General features: G+C 43.2%; 1 protein-coding gene across 1 annotated transcript in view; it reads left to right on the forward strand.

Annotated features, from left to right (window-relative positions):
• The window catches only part of MDN1 (midasin AAA ATPase 1), a 116,998-nt gene that overhangs the window by 64,541 nt on the left and 33,996 nt on the right, over positions 1–18,461 (forward strand). Inside the window, exons 61-74 of the mRNA XM_087718747.1 lie at positions 402–789; positions 1,400–1,509; positions 2,149–2,839; positions 3,540–3,701; positions 3,904–4,177; positions 7,058–7,293; positions 8,661–8,756; positions 10,477–10,571; positions 12,244–12,368; positions 12,881–13,018; positions 14,570–14,679; positions 15,051–15,124; positions 15,662–15,857; positions 17,255–17,411. Coding sequence (XP_087574873.1) covers positions 402–789; positions 1,400–1,509; positions 2,149–2,839; positions 3,540–3,701; positions 3,904–4,177; positions 7,058–7,293; positions 8,661–8,756; positions 10,477–10,571; positions 12,244–12,368; positions 12,881–13,018; positions 14,570–14,679; positions 15,051–15,124; positions 15,662–15,857; positions 17,255–17,411 — 2,852 coding nt within the window. The remainder of the gene's footprint in view (positions 1–401; positions 790–1,399; positions 1,510–2,148; positions 2,840–3,539; positions 3,702–3,903; positions 4,178–7,057; positions 7,294–8,660; positions 8,757–10,476; positions 10,572–12,243; positions 12,369–12,880; positions 13,019–14,569; positions 14,680–15,050; positions 15,125–15,661; positions 15,858–17,254; positions 17,412–18,461) is intronic.

Below are 18,461 nucleotides of genomic sequence, written 5' to 3' on the forward strand. Positions count from 1 at the left end.
GCCTCTGCTGGCCAAAAGCCTTTAGCCTGCAGCACTCTGCCAGCCAAAAACGGGGCGGGCGGGGGGGGCCTTCAAAAAGTTTTGGCGGGCAGGGTAATGCAGGAGGCCGTAGAGGCTCAACACTGGGCATGTGAGGCCCCCCACGGCCCATTTTGGCTGGCAGAGGCACTGCCTTTGATATTTCCAGGCCGGCTCCGCGGGCCAGATCTAAGCACCCCTGCCTTAGAGCAATCATTAATCTTAAAAATGAAGCTTCTCTAGATATGTCTTAGGGGATTAACATTTTGATGGTGCCCATTGCCTCTGTTGTTAGCAGGAGATAAGTTGATTCTTCTCTTGGATTTATCTCTTGGATCTCTCCTGTTGTTCACTGTTTCATAACTCTGTCTTCCTTATCTCAGGCATACAGATTCAAGGTTTCAGTATGTAATGTTACACAAGCAACTCCTGGCCCTTCAAAATTTGATTCCAGTAGAGATGCAAGAGGAATACCTCAGAAACTGTAATAAGGTGTTCTCAAAGGATTTGGTGGCCCTTCAGTATATTTGCAAAGTACTCAGGGATGTTGGTGCTCAGGAGATGATGCCCGAACAGATCCTTTGTCTGTGGCTGACTTGTGTTCAGCAGTTCTGTGGACAGGACATAGGGCTCCATAACTTGCCTGAAACAGTTCAACGAGGCAGCCTCTGGGTAAATTTAGGTCTTCTGCAAATCTACCTTTGGCTTCCACAGACGATCTTTGATCCTGCGGTGAAAAGAAAATATAAACTCAAATATGCAGTAGAAGAGGTGAGTCCTTGGAGCTGATGCACATTTTCTTGCCTTGAGCGAGTGTGGATGTATTAAATGACAGCGATATTTCAAAATTTTAAGAGGCTAATCTAGCAATAGATAACATAAATAAATGGATTTTAAGGCAAGAGGAGGAATTTGCTATCATAAGAAGAAAAAAGCAGCATAGCATATAATATGCAAAGTACATTAATCTTATCAGAAATAAGGATAACGAACATGCTAATTAAAAAAAATACTTGAATAATTTACAAGTGCAGAATTATCCATATAGGATGAATAAAATTGTGCATAAATATGCAAAACTTGAAATATTGCCCTCACTCATAAAATGTGGGAATAGATGTACAATTTGATGCAAACTAGCAGGATTTGAAGCCAGTAGCTCCTCTTCTTCTTCATCATCATCATCAGATACTATATTTAGAAGCATAATGTTTTCAGATACAATTTTAATTATCTGGTGTGTCTTAAAGTCTTGTTAAATTGACTTGCAAATGTCTATCTCACCTGTACAGTCTTGATGCATTGTAATGGTTTTTGTTTCAATTAAAGCAACAGTAAAGTAGTATTTGAATCAAGTCAGGTTTTTCTCTACTGCTTTCAGCTGCATCATCTGGAATGTGAAAGGAAAACTCACAGACTGTCCACTCAGTTACATACAGGGAAAGATCTTGAAGACGAGCCCATCAACAGTCATGACCATCCTCATATTAGGTACAGTTGAGATTCAGTACGACTGATGCAACTCTGAAACATTGTGGGTTCACCTTATTTCTAGCTTCAAAAGAATTATTGTAAATGGCTGAAGTAGTCCGTTTGGCCTTTGGTTTTTATATTGCTGGGATTTTTAAGTTGTCATTTGGCTGGTGAATAAAAGAGAAGAATATTTTTGTGAGAAAAAGCCACTTAGTATGATTATCTTCTATCTGATGTATTGGTTTTTTTAAAACATTTTTTTTAAATTAGAACAATTGTAGAAATTGCCTGTGTTCTTCATATTTAAAAAAGAACAGTCAATATTACCATGTTTCCCTGAAAATAAGACAGGGTCTTATTTTCTTTTGACCCCCTAACTCTTTGGCCTTATTTTTCAGGGAGGTCTTACTATTGTTGAGGTGCAGGAGATGGCAAGTGTGGTCACCTCATGGCTGCTGCTGTGTTGCAATATTTTCGGGGAGGGCTTATTTTAGCGCATGCGCTGAAAAGCCAGATTGGTCTTATTATCTGGGGAGGTCTTATTTTTGGGAAAACAGGGTAGAAATCAGAGATTAAGCACTTAATTTTATCCAAGTAGCTTGAATAGTATTATTTGGAAATAGGGTTTAAATCTTTATGCATCTCCTCCTTCCACAGGTTGTTACGCCAAAGAATCCAAAAGCTGAAGGATCAGATTGCCAGACTTGACCAGAAGCAAGCCTTTCGACCCCAGACTCCTTTGTTTGAGTCCTTATATCAAGAAGTCCATCAATACGTTGGCAGCATCGCCCAGGTTTCAAAAGTCCAGGACCTCCTGACTCGCCTTCTGAAGCTTCTCCGGGCAGACAAGTCTCAGGCGGTGCAGAACGTGCTAAATGAAGAGGCAGCCTGGCAGCAGTCACACCATCAGTTCAGGAGACATTTGGCAGAGAACTATGCTGCCTTCCCCGATGTGGTTGTTCCCCTGCAAGCTGCCATTTTGCAGATGCAGCATGGCTTGAGGCTGGTAGCTTCTGAAGTCCATAAGGCCACCTTTGACAGTTTCGTCAGTCCAGCCAAACTGGGAAGCCTTGTTGCCTCTCTGCTTTCATTCCCTTCCATTGGTAGTACTTTCCCCACATACCTTTCCCATGCAGATACACTCTGTTCTGTGAGTTCTCTGGAAGTCCTTCATGGCTTGAAGAGGTTATCTCTCAAATACATTGCCGAAGAGTCTGAGAAAGCACAAAAAATGTGCCTTACCCAGGAGCAGCTGTTGGTGAATGCTTTATTATATCTCCAGTGCCATGCATTGTCCAAGGGAGGAGTGGACCATAAGTCTCTGCTATTATTCAGGCATTTGTTTCAGGTATAATGTCTGTCTGTCTGTACAGTCTGTCTATGTATCCATTCATCCATCTAAACAATTTATATGGCCAGCTATCTCAAAGAAATGACTTGGCAGCACAGCACATATTAAATATTATTTGGTTTTAGAACCCTAGGAGGGAAATAATCTTAATTTTAGGGATTTATTCCAAGTTATAGTGGAGATTGAGGGCATTTGGTAAACAAAAGACAACAAGTTTAAGCTGATTTTTTTTAAAGTACATTAAAATGTATTTTACAAATTAGGGGGGGTTAAAATTTAAAAGATTTAAAAATTGGAATGAAGGTTTGCATGCATTCTCTCTGTCTGTCTGTCTGTGTCTGTATCTCTCTCTCTCTCTCTCTCTCTCACACACACACACACACACACACCACCACCACCACCACCACCACCACCACCACACCACATAGAGAAACATTATTTGAAAAGGCAGTATCTATGCAGAGAAAGAGCAGTACACACATGGGCAATTGCTGGCCTTTAGAGGCATATATTGCTAGTCCTTCCCTTTTTTACCATTCCATCTATGCAGGAAGGGAATACCCATAAAAATAGGGAGGTGGGGTGTTCTTGTTTTCTTGCAATGTATTTGTCCCACACTGCTGTATGAAAAGGTCTTGTACAACCATGTGCTGACACGTGTATACTTTGTATTTATTTGTTTGTTCTTCCATCATAGGTAATTATAAATGAATGGGATGAGCAAGAGCGCCAGGCCCAAGAGGAAGAGGAACAAAAGAACAGTCTTTATCGCTATAAGACCAAGAGCCACGGGAGTGGCCTGAGTGAGGAGGAGGAAGAAGAGAGAGAATTCAGGAGGAAATTCCCCCTTCATGAAAAGGTAGGCAGGCAGCTAATGAAAAGTCTGTCTGAGAGTTATTCCATTGTGGTGCTTCTGTTTTGCATGGGAAATAAAACAATGTCCCATTTTGTATCTCTACCTAATTGTATAGACGTATGCAGTATGCACGGTGAATTTCTGATCTTAAGGCATGACGTGATAAATTTGCATTCAATATATGTTTTAATAAAACTCTTAACAGGACTTTGAAGATATTACAGCTCAGGAAACTCTTGAGGGGAAAATGGAAACAGAAGTTGTTTTGGAAGAAGCAGCTCCCCCTGAAAAAACTCTTCTTTCTCATCACTCAATGAAAACAGTAATGAGAGTTCATCAGCAACTTTGTCTTTCCTTTGCCCAAACTTTGTGGTATCAACAAAACATACCACCCAATCAAAGCAAACTCCAATTGAGCCTGTTCCTTTCCTGCTACCAGACTGGTGCTTCCCTGATCGCCCACTTTTATCCCTTGATTGGTAAGGCTTCTCTGATTTTTTTTTCCAGGTACAAGATTCCAATAGGTTTTCTTTTCAGATGGCACTTTGGTTTGTCCATTATTTAAGAATCCCAATTTGCATATTTGAGGGAGGGGGAGGGGGGAGAAAGAATAATAGAAGATTCTAGGACATGAACTATTTGTATACAGCATGCTGGTCACGAATACAAACTGAGTGTCATGTGAACTGCTGGCCAGGAATTGGAACTTTCAGATTTAAGCACCAACCTGGTCTTAGAATACACTGAGTGGCATTGGGGAGCCATTATCACAATTTTTTTCCCCAGGATTATTGTTGGGATAAAATGAGAAGAAACTTACTATGTAAGTTGTTCTGACCCCCACCTTGTTCGTTCAGAAACGACAGCCACACACAGCTTGCAAAGGAATGTTTTTATCAGTCCCGGCTCGGGCTGGCTGCGAGCCCAAAATAAACACAGATAAAAGGCTCTGGCAAAAGTAAACTACTGCAAAACAAGATTATATAAATCAAATCACTTATCCAAGTACTTCTTCTCGATGATTGCAAACAAACAGAGACTTGACTAGGACAGGAACGGAACGGAATGGAACGAACGAACGTTGACTTCTGCCACTAGGGCGTGGCACCATCAGTCTTTTATCCACAGGAGGAGAGATCCTAACGAGCCACAGCTGCTCGTTAACACCTCCTGTGAGCATCCCGAAACAACTTACAGGAGGTTTCTGCTGAGTCACAACAGTAAGTTATGTGGTGCTCTCAGAGAAATGGAGGAGTGCTACATGCGACAAACAAACAGTACATTAAACCAGTGGTCCCCAACCTTTTTATCGCCGCGGACCAGTCAGCCTTTGATAATTTTACCGTGGCCCGCTGAGCGCGCGCAGGGGTGGGGGGGCATCTCTTCCCTGGAGCCTTTGCGCACGGCCCAGGAGCTACCATTATAATTTTCAGGCAGGCCTTCCATAAAAATAACATAGAGGTTAGTCTTTCTTCATCTTTTTTATGTCTATTAAATTTTAATAATTAAAACACTATCAGGATCTAAAGCAGGGGTGTCAAACTCGATATCATTGAGGACCATATCAGGATTGTTTGACCCTGTGGGGCTGGGTTGGGCGTGGTCAATTTGACATCACTCGTGTTGTGGCCCGAGTGCTCTGGTTCTCCAGGAAGAGGACGGACACCCCGAACGCCATCACCGCCAAGAGCTGCAATTTAGGCGGCAACATAATCCGGAGCAGCCCCATCGGCGGCTGCAGCAGCAGCAGCAGCAGCAGCAGCAGCCGCCGTCACCACCACCTCCCTGGTCTCACACGTCCGCCTGGAGATCACGACATGACGCGGGGCGCTGACAGGGGAGGCCGGGTTGGTGGTGGTGGTGATGGTTCGGGGAACAGCCTCTGCGGGAGACAAAAACGGCGGCCGCAGATGAGCGAGGGGAAAGCCCTGCGCCGGCGAGAGCTCGCGGGGAAGAGTGGGGGAGGAAACAACCACCTGGGCTTCTCACATTCCTCGCGGCGAAACCTCGCGACGGCACACACCCACCAACCGCCTCTGAGAGAGGCTCAGTCCGGTGGCCCTGCTCCGCACACCGTCCCAGGCACGCGCCCGGCCACCCCAGCCACCAATTTGCGTGCGCTGCTCAGCAACTGAACGCCCGGCCTTAATTCACGCCCCTTTAGCTTACCTCCCCTACCTCGCCGACCAGCCAGAATACTGATTGGACGACGTTGTCCCGTAGGCCTAGCGACTTTCCCTTAGGCCCCCGGCCGCTGCGCGGCCCGGTGCCAGGTACTCCACGGCCCGGCACCGGTCCGCGGACCGGGGGTTGGGGACCACTGCATTAAACAATAACTTGTGAGGGACGCAGTGGCTAAGACGCTGAGCTTGTCAATCAAAAGGTTGGCAGTTTGGCAGTTCGAATTGCTAGCGCCACGTAACAGAGTGAGCTCCCGTTATTTGTCCCAGCTTTTGCCAACCTAGCTGTTCGAAAGCATGTAAAAATGCAAATAGAAAAAATAGGAACCATCTTTAATGAGAAGGTAACTGCGTTCCATGCACCTTCAGCGTTTGGTCATGCCTGCCACATGACCCCAGAGACGTCTTCGGACAGCGCTGGCTCTTTGGCTTTGAAACAGAGATGAGTTGGGAACGACTAGCACATATGTGCGAGGGGAACCTTTACCTTTTTAAACAATAACTTGTTTCTATTGTATACAATAATTGGTGCTGCATTATTTTTAACCATATTTTAGCAAAGCTATTCTGCCAATGTAGTGATGGCAAAAAAAAATAGAAATAGTCCTTACAACTATTTATTTAGTGAACATTTGAGGTCATGATGAAGAAACTTAAGCGCTATTACTGAGGTTACAGCTGTTGCAGTGCTGCCACAATCATGTGATTGTCATCTGGGTGCTTGGCAGCCTGTTCACACTTACAAACAGTTGTCAAGTCCCTGCAATCAGTGATCATTTGTAATCTTCCCTGCTGACTTCCCCAGGAAATCAAGGGAGAAGCTGATAAAAAGGTTCCATGCTAAAATCCAAGCAGGATTTTTGACTCCAGAATGGAATGGATTTTGAAGTTTCTCTGTTCTGGGGCTAAAACCCCTGCTTGGATTTTGGCACAGACCTTTTTAAGTCCACTTCATTCAGTGACCAAGATTCCCATTCCAATTGTTGTCATAAGCTGAGGAGTACCTGTAATTTTGTTTTCCACCTAATATGGAAAAAAAAGTTGCATCTTCTTAAAGTGTGCATGCTCTGGTAGTGCAGATCCCCATCCGGCACTCTTGTATTATCTCCCTCATTGCTCATTACTGGAAATTTTCTTTCATTCCGCCCCCCCCCCTCCCCCCGGTCTCTGCAACCTTAGGTTCAGAAATAAATGACAATCTTCATGGCAGCCAACTTCTAGCCAGCACAATATTGCAGAATACGCTTTTTGAAAAAGGAACTTCAGAGCTTGCCTTGAAAAGCGAAGGGGCCTATGACTTTTATCACCATCCTAATATTCAGCAAGTGCAACAGTGCCAAGTTCTGCTCAAAAACTTTCATAAAGAAGTGAAGGCACTATTGCAAGCTTGGCCAGAACATCCTGCACTTGTCCAGGTAAGCACATTTAGAATTTTTTTTTCTTTAAAAAAAACTAGGAATTATGCAATCATTAATACTTACTGAATGCTGACAGTGCATTTACATTTTCCTTTGATGTATCCTATATTAAAAAGTATGGGTAACAAAACGGAAAGGCTAAATTAAACATGGTGTCCAGCCATACATGGTAGTTGCAAAATAGTTTTATGTTTCTATGAAATCACTTACAAATGTTTTATCATTTCTAGAGATATAAGTACCATATTTTTTGGAATATAAGACACTCCAAAGTATAAGACACACCTAGCTTTTTGGGAGGAAAACAAGGGGGAAAAAATCTACTTCTGCTTCCCAGCAATTTGCCTTGTGGAGCAAACAGCAAGTTTCACTTTCAATTTAAGCAGATCATCAGCTGTTTCAGGCGGCAGGATTTCTATAGGCCAGCGATGGCGAACCTTTTTTGGCTCGCGTGCCAAAAGTGTGGTGAATGCAGGGGGGTCGTGCATTGCATTATGGGTGCAGCACGACCCCCACCGTGCATGCGCGCATGACAGGTGCAACCCCCCCATTTTTTGCATGCTTTTTTTACCCTCTCCAGGCTCCAGAGGCTTTATAGGAGCCTGGGAAGGACGAAAACAGCCTCTCCCCCACACCCGGAGGCTTCAGGAGCTTCCCTGAAGCCTCCGGAGCACAAAAAAAAGGCCCTATGGCAAATCGGAAATTCGGGAAAGGACTTCCGGTTTGCTCTTCGGGCCAGTTTAAGCCCTCAGGGGCCTTCTGGAGGCTTCCCTGAAGACTCCGGAGGATGAAAAATGACCCTAAGAGCAAACCGGAAGATCAGAAGTCCAGTTTGTCCGTTGGGCCGTTTTTAGTCCTCCGGAGGCTTCAGGGAAGCTCCTGAAGCCTCTGTCAGAGCGGGGGAGGCTGTTTTCGCCTTCCCCAGGCTCCTATAAAGCCTCTGGAGCTTAGGGAGGGCGAAAAATGGCCTCAAGAAAAGGCTAAAGTCAGCTGGCCAGCGCACGCATGCACGCTGGCCAGCTGACGGGGCAACGCCTTGCATGCCCTGACAAATGGCTCCGCAATCCACCTGTGGCACGCGTGTCATTGGTTCGCCATCCTGGCTATAGGCTATTGCAGCCTCCACAAGCCCCATGTTCCCTGTTTGCTGCAAGGAGGTAAGTTGCTGAGAGGCAGAAGCCAAAGGGTGGGAGACGGTGGGTGGGGCTACATTCAGTGTATAAGACGCACCCAAATTTTCACCCTCTTTTAGGGGAGAAAAAGGTGCATCTTATATTCCAAAAAATATGGTAAGTTATTTTATAATATTATTTTCAAACTTCGGAAAGACTGAGCCAGAAACATCTTTATTTTTCAATTTGCAGCTCTTGGTGGTGATGGACAGAATTTGTAGATTTCCGCTCTCCAGCCCTCTTTCAAAGATTCTAAACGGCTTGGAAATTCTGCTAGCCAAGTCTCAGGTCAGATCTTCTATGTATAAGTGAATATGTAACAAAACTAGCAAGAAGTAAGAAGCTGTTCTAATAGTATAGGTAGCCTTTGCTTAACAACTGCCAAAGTTATTGACTGTTTACAAATACAACAGTAATAAAACAAAAGCCTTCATCATGAAACTAATTAAGGTCTTGTAAAAGCCTTCATCTTGAGACTGATTAAGGTCTTGTCAGTTTCAGGCAGGAAAAGTAATGTCCCTGCCCTACAAGGGGGGAAGAATGGGAGGGGGTGGGGGGAAACAGGTCAGGCACAGGTCACTGTTTGAGAAAACTTTACTGAAATCAGTGATCTTCATGCTTGCATTCTCTCTCGTTTACTTAGTAAACATTTTGCCGTCACTAATGAAGGACTATCTTTAGTAGAATTTCTAACAAAGTGAATGATAGTAACATTGAAAAGGAGCTCTGTGCCACATTATGAAATAGACCCGCAGGCTCAGAATTAAGTATTAGGGTAGAGTTGTCTCTTCTATTACCTTAGCACAAAGAGTTGCTGAAATAATTCCACTCACTTTGCCTTTGACAGAGCTAACTGAATAACAACCCAAAAAGAGCAGACTCCTGGGAGGAGGAGTTCTAAAAAATGTAAAGAAGCCCGTCCTTATCCCTCACCTTGAAATTCATGAGTAAAGTTTGACAGGATTGCAAGGGTGTGCGTAAACCAGTCCTGTCAAACTGGCGGCCCGCGGGCTGGATGCGTCAAAGGCAGGCCATGCCTACCCCCAGCTCTGCAAAGGCAAAAAAACGCCATGATACGTCACGTGACGTGATCGAGTTTGACATCCATGGTGTAGGCTGTGCCTTGAAGGCAGACAGCCAAACAACTCTATCACCTCTAATTCAAATAGCATTTTATTAACAAGGTACACTAGTTAAAGCTCACGGGGTCACACTGCTTATAAAAAGGATGGATCAAACAAATGTGATTGTATTTAAATAAGGTAAACTTCATTTAGCAACTACAGTTGATACTGGCAACTTAGTCATTGAGCAAAATAATTGTTAAGCAAAACAACAACTGTATTTACAATATTATTTCAGTTTTCTTTGCTCCTGCCATTCACCTCCCAACGACCAATAATATCACACAGGTTGGGCCGTCGACCGGTCAATGCCAGCTGGCAGCCCCCCAAGGGAGGGCCTTCTCTGTAGCTGCACCGGCCCTGTGGAACGATCTACCCGTTGAGATCCGGACCCTTACCACTCTCCCGGCCTTCTGTAAAGTGACCAAGACCTGGCTGTTCCGGCAGGCCTGGGGCTGTTGATTAATATCCAGCCCCACTTAGACTGAATGGGTGGTGTATCAATTTTAATAATTGTATCTTTTCTTAACTTTTTAAAATGCTTTTATCTTGCTTGTGAGCCACCCAGAATCCCAATGGGAGTGGGCGGCATACAAATTTTATTAAACTAAACTAAACTACAGACCTGGGAAGGTCAGAAGTGCAGGCATTGATCACAAAGTTATCGTTTTCAGCACTTAGTGAACAGTCACTAAATGAAAGCAAAGTGCTAAACGAGGACCTCCTGTATAAAGTGTTCCCCTCTCTCATGCATTTCTGACACTGTTAGAATCCCAAACAACTGGGAAGCAACTGATCGAGAAAGGCTAGTACAGATAGCGTGCAAAGAATGGTTTTTTATCGTCTTCCGAAATTTAGTTGAAAGGTATCCCTTTGTTTTGTAGGATTGGGAAGAAAATGCTAGCCGGGCTGTGTCTCTGAGGAAACATCTTGATCTCATCACTCAGATGATCATTCAGTGGCGAAAGCTAGAATTGAAGTACGTACCATTAATTTCCTTTTTAATATCTTTATTTAAATAGGAATAGTTGACCCCCATCTTATAAAGATCCTAGGACGAGTTACAGGAAAAAAACAGGTAGTCCTGGGTGAACCATAGTAATTATAGTATATAACTATAGTAATTGGGAACATAATTTCTGTTAGTAAGCAGTGCATTCACAAATGAACAATCAGACGTAATGTGGCTACATCGCTTAGCGACAGTGATCTTGGCAGCCTTCGTTGTTGTCATTAAGTGAGATTTATGGGTTGTTAAGCCTGGCTGTGAATTCAGCCAGACCAAGAGTGGCTGCCAACAGCCAAGTAGCCACTACTTGAGGCACCCTATGCTCTGCTACTCCTGCTGCTTCTCACTTACCATTGCCATCTTATGCCTCTCGCTGCTTGACAAGGCATGCCGAACCTCTCCCTGCCCCAGCCGAGCATCATGGTGAAAAGCTGCAACTGTCCTAGCCCAACATCAAGACACAGAACCGCAGCTGCCTCAGCCTGTCCACAACCTAGAGAAGAAGAAGGCCTTGGCGTAGCCAACAGTTGCCTCGTGAAGGCCAGACTGGTTACACCTTATTGGCAGTTGGAGCAAGAAGAGGGCGAAGTTCATCAGGGTAGTGGACAATAAAGTGTTCTGGGCAGCTGCAGATGGAGCAGCAGGCTCTTTGCCGCATGAAGTGGGGCAGGGCGGGGCTGAAACAATTGGTGCTTTCAGTGCAGAGGCTGGAGTGAGTTGGGATGGCAGTGGCTTCATATCTTGTTGCTAAGGACTGTGGAGCTCAGGGCCTGCGTAGCGTGTGCATAGTACAATATGTGCACATCCTGAAGTCATAAAAGATCATGTGACTGCAGGGGCACATCAGTAGCCATAACTTCAAGAGCTGAGTGTAAATACTATTTGTTTAGTGCTATCATAATTTTGAACAGTTTCTAAATGAATGATTAAGTAAGGCCTACCATAAAGCAAATTAAGCAATATAGTAAAAGAACAATAACCATAGTGAAGTAATGTAGAGGCCTAGATTTGTTTAACAGACAATAGAGCTCTGCCAAATTGTGATTAACCTGAAGGCTGGATTTTTTTTTAAAAAAAAAAGATCTTCATTTAGTGTTGGATAAACAAATGACTGTTATTGAGGATAAACTGAGGAGAAGGCATGGCAGAACCTGGAAGCAGAGTGAAAACAAGGATTTGCTTAGAATACCGATAAGGCCACAAGAGAATAGCAATAGCAGTAGCAATAGCAGTTAGACTTATATACCGCTTCATAGGGCTTTCAGCCCTCTCTAAGCGGTTTACAGAGTCAGCCTATTGCCCCCAACAACAATCCGGGTCCTCATTTTACCCACCTCGGAAGGATGGAAGGCTGAGTCAACCCTGAGCCGGTGAGATTTGAACAGCCGAACTGCAGAACTGCAGTCAGCTGAAGTAGCCTGCAGTGCTGCATTTAACCACTGCGCCACCTCGGCTCTAAGAACTAAGTCCAACCCCCCTCCCCTCCCCTTAAATCCCTTTGACCCTTCAATTAAGCATTGTTGAAAAGTTTCCTGTGCATAGTCTTTTGGCATAAATACATGTGTTTGAACTTTCATGTGTGGACCTGGTCTTTCATATAAAGCATTAAACTTTCCTTTTTTTTCTCCTCTCATGTTTTCAGTGGCTGGTCTGCGAGTTTGGACAATGTAATGAAACAGTACACAGAAAAATCAATGAAGCACTGGTTTTCGCTCTATCAAATGGTTGAAAAATACCAACAAGAACAATCAGAGAAGAAAATTGAAGGTAACAAAATATTCATGTAGTGAAATGAGCTGCTAATCGAAGGCTTTCCTGTAGAGTTAACTTTACCCAGTGAAGAAGATGCATCTCGATGAATGAGATAAATTAATATAACACAAGAATTCCATAGTTTGTGTTTGTATATTTATAACTACAACGGTAGACGGAATATAACTCATTCAAATCATGTCGAAGTGAATAATGTGATTTAATTGTATCGTTGTTCCTCCCCCCCCCCCCAATCCATCCAAGCCTCTTTTGAATTGAATAAGAATTTGTATTCTCTTACCCACTCTTGACATTACAGGGAGAGGGGTTGTAGGGGAAACAATCATAGTTTTGAAGTTGAATATAAATATAAGTTATATTTGCACTCAAAAAATATAGGAGGCAGTAGTGTTTGTTGGTATGTCTTTATTGGAAATTATAGACATTAAACAGCTTCCATAATTTGTTTTTCTTATTTTTCCGCTGCTCATTTATCTCTCACAATTCCAACTTCTTGAAACTGATAGAAGTTAATATAGCATCTGTGGTCGATACACTGAAACGTTTCATAGAAGGATCCACATTGGGGGAATTTCATACAAGACTTCAAATGCTCTTAGAATTCCACTGCCATGTCTTGTTGATGACACAAAAGGAAGAAAATAGTAAGTATTGTTTTTTGTTTCCTGGATCAGGATTATTTGTTTGTTCACAAATTGACAACTATTAGTGGCAGTATTACTTGAAGAATATAATAAAATTATTCATTGCATTTCTTTTCTCTTAGCTTATCCTACCCTTTATTCAATGCTGCTAATATTTTATATGCCTAGACCTGTGATGGCTAACCTTTTTGGTGCTGAGTGCCCAAAGCACGCACACGAAACCCCAAAATGCATTGCGAGCGCCCCGCGCGCATGCGCCCCATTCTCACCTATTTTTGGCTTCCAGGTTGGTGCAGGCGGCTTTCCAGGCCCAAAACCGGGTGCGGGGGGGGGCACAAAATGCAATGCAAGTGCTCCCTGCACATGCGCCCTCCCACATGCACAGCAGAGAACCAAATAACAGTTGACTGGCGGGAGGCACACACGTGTGTGGTGTAGCTGGGCTGGGGCGACAGTGTGGCATAGGTTTGCCATTATGGGCCTAGGGTAAACATAATTTACATAATTTGACCACCACCTGACGGCTGTGACCAGGGGGGCATTTGCCCAGGTTCGCCTGGTGCGCCAGTTGCGACCCTACCTGAATCGGGAGGCTCTCACAACAGTCACTCGGGCCCTTGTGACCTCTAGGCTGGAATACTGCAATGTGCTCTACATGGGGCTGCCCTTGAAGAGCATCTGGCGACTTCAGCTAGTACAGAACGCGGCCGCGCGAGCGATTGTGGGTGCACCTCGGTTCACCCACATAACACCTATCCTCCGCAAGCTGTGCTGGCTACCTGTCGATCTCCGGATGCGCTTCAAGGTGCTATTAGTCACCCATAAAGCCCTGCATGGTAGTGGATCTGGGTACTTGAGAGACCGCCTTCTGCCAATTACCTCCCTGCGACCAATTCGATCTCATAGATTGGGCCTCCTCCGTATTCCATCGGCCAGCCAGTGCCGGCTGGCAACTACAAGGAGGAGGGCCTTCTCAGTAGTAGCCCCGACCCTTTGGAACGAGCTCCCCGTGGAGATTCGTACCCTCTCCACCGTCCAGGCCTTCCGCACAGCCCTTAAGAACTGGCTAGCCCATCAGGCCTGGGGATAAGGATAGCCGCCCCTCCCGAATGATGAATGTATGTTGCTTATTACTTTTATTATATGTGTCTATGTCATTGTTTGTGTTCCCCCTCCCTGATTTTATGTGAGCCGCCCTGAGTCCCCTCAGGGAAAAGGGCGGCCTACAAATGTTAATAAAATCAAAATCAAAATCAAATCAAATAATTAAAAGTAATTGCTGCAGTGCAAGATGACTTTTTATAGACAACTTTTAAAATCGTTCCATGGTAGTCCTTCAGAGTAAGATTATTTTCACCCATTGAGCACTATCTTTTTAAAAGCTTGTTATGTAAATGAGATCCCCCCCGCAACTTTTTGGTAATTGGATGCCAAACTGATTTGTGAAAGCGGGGTTCTTTCTAGTTTGGGACTAAATCTAAATAATGCTGTGGTATTCTTATGCCTTTATTATAGAAGCAGGAAACTAAATGATATTTTTTCTCTTTTTAGATATGCTGGGCAATGTATTATGGAATCTATATAATTATTATAAGCAATTTTCAGAATCTGTCCATGCCAAGCTGATTGAACAGCGACATCCCATAGAAAAAGAACTGAAGGTGAGGATGAGATACTTAAGTATGATGACAGTTGTCTAATTCCTGAATATCAGATATCAATAAAAGGATCATATTTTTCTTTGAAATGAAAACATGAAATCAACATTACAGATAGTTTTCACATAGTGAACTTCCATGATGAAAAAGCAACTTTGTGACCAATCCTCACATTTATGACTTTTGGAGTTCTGTGAGGCAAAGGATAACTGAAGTATGATAATCAACACAGTTGTGGTTTCACTTAGTGACTGCTATGCTTAATGATTGAGCTGCTGGGCCAAATTTTGGTTGCTAAGTGAGGATTACTTGCAGTACTTTGCAGTGCGTATATTAAGACATAATAATAAATGAAGCTTTGTTTTCCACTGTAGGAGTTTGTGAAAATCTCAAGATGGAATGATGTCAGTTTTTGGGCTGTAAAACAATCTGTAGAAAAAACACACAGGTAAATGAAATTCTGGTAAAAGGTCCATTTTGGACATTCATTTGAGATCTCCTTTTTTTTCCCCAACCTATTTCTTTGTTCTTTAAAACCAACTCCGCAAAGTATTAAGAAAAGACAGACAGACAAATTCAGCAATTGCCTCATAGACCATTGTGCCCAATGTTACAATGCATAACAAATCATCAAAATTACAGTAGGATAAAATCAGTCTGCCTGTCTCATTGTTGCAGGCCAATAATAGAAACTTCCATTTCAAGTTGAATTATATTGGATTCTTTAATGTGTGCAATATTGGCTGCATTCACACAATTCTGTCAGAATCTTTATTTTTTTGTTCAAAAAGCCATTCATAACAGTAAGCCATGTTTAGTTGGGTTCATATATTGTGCTAAGCTGAGAATAAACAAACCATGTTCTTGCTTAGTGTTCTGGGCAAACATTACATACCAATTTCAAACAATGCCTTTCACTTTGAAAGATACTGAAAAGATAAGTGCTCTTCTCCTAGTTCTCAACTTTGGTTTTCATGGGCTCTAGGACGCTGTTTAAATTTATGAAGAAATTTGAAGCTGCTCTTGGTGAACCTTGTCAATCAGCCTTGGTGGAACTGCCTAAAGAAGAACAACTCATTTCCCTGCAGGATCAAAAAACACCAGAGAATGTTGAAACTAATATTCAGAACCTAAACAATATATTGAGGAAACGCCTAACTGTAAAATTAGATGCTACTCAGGTACCTGAATCTATATATTATAGAGTATTAAACATTTTATATAGTGCATTGGATTCTTTTCAGAACGTACTATTTCCAGTTAATTATTTATGTGGCAGGTATAAGATGAGATTTTCCTAGAGCATTTATAGCACATACCGTATTTTCACGACCATAAGGCGCACTGAAAATCCTAAAATTTGATCAAAAACCGGCAGTGCGGCTTATAACCCGGTGCGCTTTATATATGGAACAGTTTCCCTCCCCAGCGCCCAGGCTTTTTCCTCCGTTCCTGCCTCCCGTCCCTTCCACCATCTGAGCAGTTTCCCTCCCCAGCGCCCAGGCTTTCTCCTCCGTTCCTGCCTCCCGTCCCTTCCACCATCTGAGCAGTTTCCCTCCCCAGCGCCCAGGCTTTCTCCTCCGTTCCTGCCTCCCGTCCCTTCCACCATCTGAGCAGTTTCCCTCCCCAGCGCCCAGGCTTTCTCCTCCGTTCCTGCCTCCTGTCCCTTCCACCATCTGAGCAGTTTCCCTCCCCAGCTCGCCCAGGCTTTCTCCTCCGATTGGTTTTAATGGGGAGGTCCGATGGAATAGCGCTTAATGGGAGAAGGATTAATAGTTTCTCAGGTTCAAGCTGCGGATTCTAACTTTCACAAAGGGAACTAAAGCTGAGCAGGTAATTGCTTTATTAAAGCCGATTCAGTTCGCGGGAGATATTTGGTGCGCTTCTTTGAAAATCTCCCTCCCAATTCTGCCCAACGCCTCCCCGACCTTACTGGACGAACGGTGCGGGGGGGGTGTATCATGTAGTGCGGAGTCCGAGGAGTGGCAGATGTTGCGATTTCGTTAGTAATTTGTTTGTTTGCGAAAGTTGCGCGCGGATGAATGTTGCAAAAAAAACGTGCGGCTTATAACCTGGTGCGCTTTATATATGAAAAAAGTTTGAAAAATTAACGTTAACTGATACTGCGGCTTATAATCCGGTGCGCCTTATGGTCATGAAAATACGGTAATTATGTTGACCTTCCCATGTTCAAAACAAGTTAAAACTGTTACAGGGAAATCTCCTTTTTTGATTACTTGAGATGGTGGAGATCTCTTTGGAAAAGGTTTGTTTCATTAGTAAGCAATCAAACTGTTCAGGGTATTGCCCCAGTCCTTTATAAAGGAGTAGATTCCAGGAACCGACAGCTGGCAGTTTGGAGTAGATGTCTCATTTTACCCAGTAATATCTTTTGTTTTTTTATATAAGTATAAATGAATCCATTGGCTTTCTAATCAGGATAGATATCTTAGTGTAATGTTTTGATCTTGGTAAACACCTTTCATCTTGAAGCTAGTAACTGTTGAAAGGCCCATATATGTGCTAGTACCACAAAAGTTTCAATTGTGCTGACTTTCCTACTGTGAACATTTCCCAGGGTCTTCATTTAGAAGACTTCCAGGGGTGGCCATTTCATCCAGAATCACTTCAGGGACGCTTACCTAAACTCACCAAACGAATGAAGAAAATATGTGCAACTCTAGTGAAGCATAATTCTATCTTGGACTTGGTGGAGAATCTTGACAATTTCACTGGTAAGCATTCCAAATGTTGTCTGTATTATGATTTGTTTTGGAAAATTATTTTTGCATTGTTGACTGTGGTTCTAGCTTTTACAGTAAATTTGCTATAACTTATTAACTATTTAAAAATATATTTTAGATATATATTTAGTAGGCACAAAATGTAACCCTTAATTGTTTATCTGATGTCAAGGGACCACTCAATCTAATTACAGGTTGTCCTGGAGTTATAAGAAATTAGTGTGTGAATTTGCAAAATAAACTTCAGCCCTTAAAAAATGAGTCAGAAATAGTTTTTGAAATGGATTGAATGTTGGATTTAAACTATTGTAAAAGAAAGTATGTAGTGTCTCAGTGGCTAAGACGCTGAGCTTGTCAATCAGAAAGCTCAGCGGTTTGAATCCCTAGCGCCACGTAATAAAGCTCCTGTCACTTGTCCCAGCTTCTGCCAAACTAGCAGTTCGAAAGCATGTAAAAATGCAAGTAGAAAAATAGGAACCACCTTTGGTTGGAAGGTAACAGTGTTCCATGCACCTTCAGCATTTAGTCATGCCGGCCACATGACCACAGAGACATCTTCAAACAGCGCTGGCTCTTCGGCTTTGAAACGGCGATGAGTACCGGCCCCTAGAGTCGGGAACGACTAGCACATATGTACAAGGGAAACCTTTACCTTTAAAAGAAAGTATGTAATTGATTGGACAAAACAGTAGTACTTCATAGGAAAACAGTGTTTGAATCAAGGTATCTCAAATTGTCTAGTTACAGAATGCATCCAAAAACTGGAACCCATGACTCCAGTTGGCTGGAACTAGGGCAAATTTATGATTGCTTTAGTGTTGCCGTGCTAGCATACTGCTGTCTGGAGGTTCAGGAAAATGGTTTCACCCTAGCCTTGTGGAGGCCAGGTGGACTGGTCCCAGCATTGGCTGCTGAAAGTTAGTTAGCTACAGTCAAGCTGTCATGAAGGTGGAAATCACTCCTATTCCTCTTGCGTGTTTGTCTTTGGTTATGTTTCTTTCTTTAGGTAAGGAAATACCTCTAAAACAATGACCCCACAGG

Source organism: Thamnophis sirtalis, unplaced genomic scaffold (genome assembly GCF_051295495.1).
Source record: "Thamnophis sirtalis isolate CommonGarterSnake01/CBP01778 unplaced genomic scaffold, rThaSir2_p1.2 scaffold_6, whole genome shotgun sequence".
Taxonomy (NCBI): domain Eukaryota; kingdom Metazoa; phylum Chordata; class Lepidosauria; order Squamata; family Natricidae; genus Thamnophis; species Thamnophis sirtalis.